This window comes from Benincasa hispida, chromosome 2, assembly GCF_009727055.1.
Source record: "Benincasa hispida cultivar B227 chromosome 2, ASM972705v1, whole genome shotgun sequence".
Taxonomy (NCBI): domain Eukaryota; kingdom Viridiplantae; phylum Streptophyta; class Magnoliopsida; order Cucurbitales; family Cucurbitaceae; genus Benincasa; species Benincasa hispida.
In genome coordinates this window covers 10,524,496-10,533,149 of record NC_052350.1, presented here as the reverse complement: position 1 = coordinate 10,533,149, position 8,654 = coordinate 10,524,496, and the positions used below count along the sequence as shown (strand labels likewise).

Sequence of the window (8,654 nt, the reverse complement as noted above, 5' to 3'; positions counted from 1 at the left end):
CAAGTTGGACAGTATTGGGAGTTGCTCGAATCAGATGGCAGAAGATGATAAATCTGTGTAGGAATGATGGACCATGAAGATGCTTGAACTACAAACCAGAGAAGAACAGGATCACAAGGGAGAAAGCAGAGGGAGAAAATAGGGGGAGATGGGTTTTTTCATGCGGTCGAGTGGTTGGACTTTGCCGTGCAAGAATAAAATAAAATTAAGGGCGATGGGTTTTTAATTTTTCCAAAATAGTTTGTTTCCGTGTGCCTATTCCATTTTTCCATTCACGCCTTTCTTTTTCCATCTTTTTGATAGTCTTTGAATAAAAACCTATATTGAAAGGCTATTAAAAGTGGTATTTCTTTATAGTGCTAAATGCTTTTAAATGGTCTCATGTGGTGATATGGAAGTTAATCGCATTTGGTGACGGTCAATTATATTGAATAAGTTGGAAATAAATTAAAATTTAACTTAAAAAATAAAGAAAAGTGATTTAAAATACTTAAAAGTTTAGGGGGAAAAAAACCTCTAGCCGTAATTGCAGTAGAAAAGCTTCAAAACACGAAGCTTCTGCGTATTTTGTTTCACTATCTGCATTTGAAGCCCTTTGCCCATTGTCGGCCAAGTCCCCCAGTCGTCGACTGTTATCCACTTGAGGTGTGGTTGATGACAATCTAATCCTTGAAGAAAAAGGTAGAACATGACCCTTTAGTTTCACTAATTGATGAGAAACTCCCACTCCCTCCTCGCTTCCCCAACTTGGGCTTCACAGCCTCCTTCTCAGTAGGATTTCCCTTTTTTATATGAAAAATCAGTTATTTATTAAAATGAATTATTTGTATATATTTTAACTTCAAATCTCGTCAATAAAACTACTACGAAGTCGTTTTTTATACTGCCCAATTCCAGATCTTGATTTGTACAATGGTGATCATTGAATTTTTTGTCTCTTTGCTGCTAAAATCTGAGGGTGGTTAACATTTAGAGCCATCAGCAACGCACTGTTGAAGCAAGAACCAGAAGGACCATGTGTGAAACTCAACATGGAGGAAGCTGAACAAATTCGATAATATTTCATTAGTCATCTTCTTAATTACTAATCCCAAAAAGCTTTTAAATAATTTAAATAACTTTTCTCTATTTCTTAAGTCAAATTTTAATTTATTTTCCAACTCTTCCCACACAATCAACATACCAAATGGAATTAACTTTCACATCAACACATGACAACTTAAGTCGGGGACCATTTAAAAGTATTTAGTAAACGTGAGGGACTAAAGTGTCTGTTTTAAAACTTCATGGACTAAATAGACATAAAGTCTAAATTTGAAGGACCAAAAATACATTTTTCCCTTGGAAAATTATCATTTAAAAAAAAATCAAAATTTATCTTTAACTAATATCTATATTTTTAAAAGAAAAAATAAATTTCTAAAAAATCATAATTTATCTCTAATTAATATATACTTCACGTTCCTTTTAAAAATCACATTTTTTGCTTAAAATTTTTTCAACTTATACATGTACATTTCATTTTCAATATTATGAAACACGTGCAACGCACGTAGCACCGACGAATAAATATAAAAATGTTAAATGAATAAAATACGTAATAATATATTAAAATAAATTTTAATATATCAAAATTATTTGAGACAAAATTATCAATTTTTCTTTAAAAATTAACACTAGTATATATAAATTACTCCTACAATCTTCAATAACTTGTGACTTTTCAAGTTTACAAATTGATCAACTAAACCTAATATTAAATATAATTAATTTCTTATAATTATAAATTGAACTTAACTATCATTTTGGTTCCACAATTTTTTTTTTCTCTTTTGGTCTATCAACAGTCAAAATATTTATTTTGGTCTCTACATTTTTTTTAGTTTTTTTTTAAATTTTGATCTCGGTTGTATTTTAGTTCTTCATTTTTTAAGAAAAATATTAATTTTTTTTATCTATGCTTTATTATTATGTTATTTTTTTATCTAATATATGCCAATCAAATGCTTGTCTCTCACCTATGTTCATATTAACATATTAGACATTAGTATACATAATCATAACTGTCACTAATTTGTTACAAACATATTAAAGGTAATTGAGAATAAAAAAGTTACTTTTTAAGTTTAAGAATGAAAATAGGTAATTGAAAATAAAATTTTTTAAAAAAATAGAACAAACTTAAAAGTTTAGAGACAAAAATATAACAAATAACTTGAAAGTTGGGGAAATATATATATATATAATGTTAAAATATCGTTTTGATTCTTGTACTTTAGGAGTTGTTCAAGTTTAGTCCATGTATTTTCAATTATATCAAATTTCGAATAATTATACTTTCATTAAATGATTATATGTTATTTTACATATACTTAATTTAAAATGACACGTTGCCAGGATCCTTCATAGATCCATCATCAATGACAAATGAATAATTTTTAAAGAGTTTGGAGTTGAGAAACTTAATATCTGGTTTGTAACCATTTTTTTTATTTTTAGTTTTTTAAATTAGCTCTAATTTCTTCTAATTTCTTACCATGATTTATATCTTTCATAAGAGTCAAATTTCAAAAACAAAAACAAGTTTTTCAAAGCTATTTTTTTTACTTTTCAAAATTCGGCTGGTAAAAAATAGATAACAAATGAAGAAATTTTTGAGTGAAAATAGTATCTATAAACTTAACTCTCAAAAACAAAAAATAAAAAAATCATATAATTACTAAATAGAATCTAAATCTAACAATATTTCAATCAATCGAGTAAGGGTAAGATTGGCCATTAAAGTAAAAAACCACGTGGAAAGAAAAAGAAGGGAAAAAAAGCATATTTCCCCGGTGTTGCCAAAGCTTCCTAGGCAGTAGGCTGCAATTGGATTAGATTAATGGAGCGTGCATTTCCAATGACACATCTTTTTAAAAATTTCTTACTTTTGGAATTAATTTATATATTTCCGACTCTCCTTTTGTGTGTTAATTTTCATTTATTTATTCAAACACTTGGAAATTGGAAACTATATATATATATTTTTAGAATAAGTGTTATTATTATACAACAATAAAAGGGATTCCACAGCCCAGGATCAAGGCATCAAAGCAACAAAGTACAAGCAAAGACAAGGCAACAAAACTAAAACAAAGCCAACGGGATAAGAATCCAAGGTGAAAGACAGAGAAAAGAACCCAAAACCCCACAAATTAGGGGTTACAACAAAACAGAGAATAACGTGAAATTCAAAAAGAAAAAACATCCGTACATACACTAGATAAGACCAAGAAGGTCAACCCGCTAGGAAGTAGCTCGAGCACGAATCGTAGAGACCATAAGGTGAACCAGAGCAGACACTGACCTCGGTCAACCTCCATGCAGCCGCTGATTACGCTCCTGCCAGATGTAGTATATGGAAGCACACCAGAAAACACGGAACAACTTACTATGCACCCCCTTTACCCTTACCCGACCCACTCGTACAACCAACTCAACTCTACATCCCAACCAGTCACCCGATGCGTCGAACCCAACTGACGCAACACGACTAGACACCACTCTCCCCAACCTCTCTCCTCATCCAAAACCACACTAAAAAAATAAATGATCCCGCAACTCCACACCTCCCCCACACAGAAGACACCCCCCCTCTTGACAACACACCCCAACTCCTCAACCATCTTGCGTACCCAACATTTCCCTCACTATCTAACCACGCACTACAACCTACGCACAACAAGGAGGTGACGCGGAATACCACCCCCCGCCCACAAAAATACCAGCCCACGACACCCGTTCATAGGCTTCGGCACTGAGGACGTGCGGGCTCATACTTTCCCAAGCACTAGCGATAGAAAACCAACCACTAGCATCCGACACCCAAACCCAATAATCCTCTCCCCTCACTCCAGGGCCCACTGCCTGGATAAAACCCTAGATCTCAAGCAGCTCCCAAGACACTGCAGGCCACCTCCAACCTCCCTCACCATCTATGAAATCCGACAACCGCGCGTCCAAACTACTCCTTGCATTATAAACCACCGTAGACCCATATGATTCCAAAATCGCGCCCCCCGACAACCAAGTATCCCACCAAACAAAACAAGACCGTCCATCATCAATCATCAAATAAACCACATATTTGAATCCATCTCTACCTCACAAGATAGCCCTCAAGCACCAAGACCTCTCAACCTCACTCCGAACAGCCCACAACGACTGCCCACACAAAATTAGAACCTATATTTTACCCTTCTGATTAGAACATTTTTTAAGTCATATACACATTTCTGATTGTACCCTACGTGGCACTTCATTCATCACATACTTTAATGAGAGTATTTTTTAGACAATCAGAGTTAAAAACTTTATTACAACACAAGAAAAACAACTAAAATATATTTATTTATTTAGTCAGCGTACACACATCTCTAGGGAATAATTTTAAAATATATATATATATATATATGGTACAATTTTTTTTTAAAGAGGAGAGTAGTACAAACTCTAGGATTATGTATACGCTGACTAAATAAATAAATATATTTTATATTTTAGTTGTACAGAATTTTGATGTTATCAGTTTTACGTAAATGAGCGCCACTGTTTTTTCCCATTTTTAATTCAACCCAACTCTTTGAAGAGAATAAATTAATCTTATTTTATTTTAGTTTCTAAATTTTTAAATACGTTCTTTTTAGTCCGTAAATTTTTTTAAAATATTTATTTGATCCTTACTATTAAAATTATATATTGTGCGAAAATTTGTATGTTTGGATGACTAGGCTTCAGATATATTGAGTAAGATATACATGAAGTTAAATGTCAACAACCAACATGTAAAATTTCGAACTAAAAATGTCTTTTAAGTTCTCATGTTTTGTCACTTTATTTAAAATTGAAATTTTAGATTTTCTAAAATATCTAACTTATTTAATAGTTTGTCATCTAAAAATATAAGTTTTCTCATATTTTGTTAAAAAATCATAATGGTACTTATTACATGAGTTAGTATAATAAAAGTTTGTTATTCTGTTGTATTGTATAGTTATTACTTGCTTATGTCACTTGGCTATATAAAAAGCTTTTTTTTTTCTTCTCAAATAAAAAATGTAAGCAAGTTAATTATTTTATTCCTTAAAAAGAAGTTCATTATTTTATTTCATCGTTTTAATCGAGAAGTGGATTAAAACAAATTCCACCAAAGCTGGTAATATCAAGTTAACCTTATAAGATTATAATAAGCCGCATATATATCACACCCACCTCGAGATTCCTTTTGAATATACAACAAATATATATGTGTGTAATTTTATCAATAATTATTATTATTAAAAAACATTATTTATTTAAATTTATAATTATTATTACGCTTTTAATTTTAAATACCGTTCAAAGATTTTTATTTGAAAATCGAGATGTATTTGCTTTACTCCTAATTAATTTTGTAGTTCTTTTGGCTCAGGGGATTTTTAGGATCGATGTAGTCGCATGGTTGCCGGTGGTCAACAAACTCAACTTCATCTTACAACAATCACATTCCCTTTCCTTATTTATACTCTTTTTTTTTTTTTCCTTTCATTATTTTAAATCTTAAATATTGATTTTATACATCAAATGGGCTTGGAAAACTATATAAAAAGGTTAGTGATGGGAATATAGTCCCACATTGAATAGAATTAATAATAGTCAACAATGATTTGAGTAGTAACGATGATTAAATTATGATAATTTTGCTGTTATTACCACCTAATATTTGTTCACTTAATCGTCTTGTTAGTCACACATGCGTAATTTTAATATATGGATACATTAGTACTTTTAACATATATACTCAAAATCATATTAGAAAATGAGAGATGAAAATAAAAAAGAAAAAAAAATGTAAACTACAAATTTAAATACTAGTTTTGTTAGATTATTTGTGACTTTATTTGGTGTTATGACCTGAAATTATAACTTTTTTTTTAATGTATCTATTCCAAAAGTTCAAATACTGAAATAAAATTAGAAATATAGGAATTAAAATCAACAATTTTGTTTAATTTTTTATCACAAAATAGGAAAAATATGGGAGACTACATACCAAAAAAGAGATTTAAATATAGATAAGAACAATATGTCTATTGTTAAAATTATAACTTGTTTTAGATAATACAAAACCAACGTTAATTCAACTTGTAAATTCTCGATTATGAATTGAATTTACAAGATATCTATAAAATTTTATACTAACAGTAAATTCTCTCTCTCTCTCTCTATATATATATATATTGAGTACCCCATCCCTATTTTTATAAACTTAAAATAAAATAACATGAAAATTATTGTAGCAATATTAGGGGATGTCGGTTTAGAACTTCAAAAATCCCGTGATTGGTATCTAAATAAAATATGATTACAAGATACAACTCAGTCAAAAGTCAACTTTCAAACTCGTTTTAAACCATTACCATATATATGTATTGAAACAATTACCATATACATATTAAATATATATATCGAATATAATTACATTACCATATAAATAATAAAATAAATGAACTCAATAGTGGGATTATAACTGCACTCAAAAGCAAATTGGTGGAAATGTAACCACACCACTAATTTCTTGCGTCATTTTTTCTTTTAATAAAATAAAAATAAAAAAGCATGTATTCACAATCATCACACTCTCCTTAGAAACAAACACTTTTTAGCCCTTTTTCCATTCCCAAAGAAACTTCTCTTTTACCAATTTCCCTTTTTCTCCAAAAATTCTCGTACCCAACCTCGCGTGACCCACGCTTCTCTTTCTTCTTATCTCTGCAAATTGCTATATAAATTTTCCCTCCTATACCCACTCACCCACCAACATTGAGATTCCGATGGGCGGCAGCGGCGGTGGAATTCGAAATTCATGGGGGAAAATGGAGAGAGCTTTAAACGATGCAATTGCACGCAGCATGGTGGGAAAATATTTCAAACTTGAAGCTCGAAATACCTGTTTCACTAAGGAATTACGAGCCGGTTTAGCCACTTTTCTTACAATGGCTTATATCATCACCGTTAACGCCAATATCCTCACCGATTCCGGCGGCATGTGTTCAATGGCTGACTGCTCTGCACCAGCGAACGGAACCGCCGCGCCGGATTGCATGTTCAAGCCAAATCCCGGCTACCAAAATTGCCTTTCAAAAACCAAGAGCGATCTCATGGTCGGCACTATTTTATCGGCTATGATCGGTTCGTTCGCCATGGGAGTTCTTGCCAATCTTCCTTTAGGCCTCGCGCCTGCTATGGGCCCAAATGCTTATTTAGCCTATAATTTAGTGGGCTTTCATGGATCCGGCCCAATCAAATACCAAACCGCGCTGGCTATTTTCTTGGTTGAAGCTTGTGCGTTTATTGCTGTTTCCGCGTTGGGGATTCGTGCAAAGCTCGCGAAACTCATACCTAATTCTGTTCGGTACGCTTGCGCTGCTGGGATTGGGCTCTTTATAGCTTTTGTGGGCTTGCAAGCCCACCAAGGATTGGGCTTAATTGGGCCTGATTCGGCTACATTGGTTACACTCACTGCCTGTAGTCGTACAAATCCAGAGACCGGAGAATGTCTTGGAGGAAAAATGCAAAGCCCAACGTTCTGGCTTGGTTCCATTGGGTTTGTGATAATGGCTTATGGGCTAATGAAGGATTTTAAAGGGAGTATGATATACGGCATCGTTTTTGTCACTTTTGTGTCTTGGTTTAGAGGCACGGCTGTGACGTATTTCCCTCACAGCCCACTCGGTGACCAGAAGTACAATTACTTCAAAAAAGTGGTGGACTTTCACAAAATCGAAACCACGGCCGGTGTTGTTAGCTTCAACGGCTTCAACAGAACGGAAGTTTGGGTAGCCCTAGGAACGCTGTTTTACATCGATGTACTCGCGACGACGGGGACGCTTTTCACCATGGCGGAAATCGGCGGATTTGTGAACGAAAGAGGAAATTTCGAAGGTGAATACATGGCGTATATCGTCGATGGTTGTTCGACTGTGGTGGCGGCGATGCTTGGAGTTTCGCCGGTTGCGACGTACGTGGAATCATCGGCAGGGATTAGAGAGGGAGGGAGGACGGGGATTACGGCAGTGGTGGTGAGCTTTTGTTTTATGATGTCGTTGTTTTTCACGCCGTTGCTGTCGAGTGTGCCGCCGTGGGCGATCGGACCGTCGTTGGTGATGGTCGGAGTGATGATGATGAAGGTGGTGAAAGAGGTAGACTGGGGAAACGTGAAGGAATCGGCGCCGGCTTTTGTAACGATGGTTTTGATGCCGTTAACGTATTCGATAGCGAATGGGATTGTGGGTGGGATTGGGGTGTACGTTGCGATGAGTTTATACGACAACGTTATGAGGTTGATGAATTGGTTGATGAAGATGAGGAGGGTTGTGGCGAAAGAGCAAAATCAGGTCTCGGCTAATGTTGTCAATACAGAGTTGACATCTGTAGTTTAGATTATTTTAAAAGGTTTTTTAATATTTTAAAAAATAGGGGTGGAGGAATATAATGTGTTTGATCTACTAACAATGGGGGCGGGGACAATCTTTTTTTCTTTTTTCTTTTTTTTTTTTCTGGGTGGGGGGTCTAACTTAAGTGGAAGTTGCAAGCCATCCATTGTAATAGATCAAACACTTTAATTTTCTTGTAAT

General features: G+C 33.9%; 1 protein-coding gene across 1 annotated transcript in view; it reads left to right on the top strand.

The window, feature by feature from the left end:
• The first annotated feature begins 6,516 nt into the window (after nucleotides 1–6,516).
• Nucleotides 6,517–8,654, top strand: part of LOC120071965 (adenine/guanine permease AZG2-like) — a 4,905-nt gene continuing 2,767 nt past the window's right edge. Inside the window, exon 1 of the mRNA XM_039024396.1 lies at nucleotides 6,517–8,450. Within this exon, the coding sequence (XP_038880324.1) occupies nucleotides 6,852–8,450 (1,599 nt within the window). The 5' untranslated portion in view covers nucleotides 6,517–6,851. The remainder of the gene's footprint in view (nucleotides 8,451–8,654) is intronic.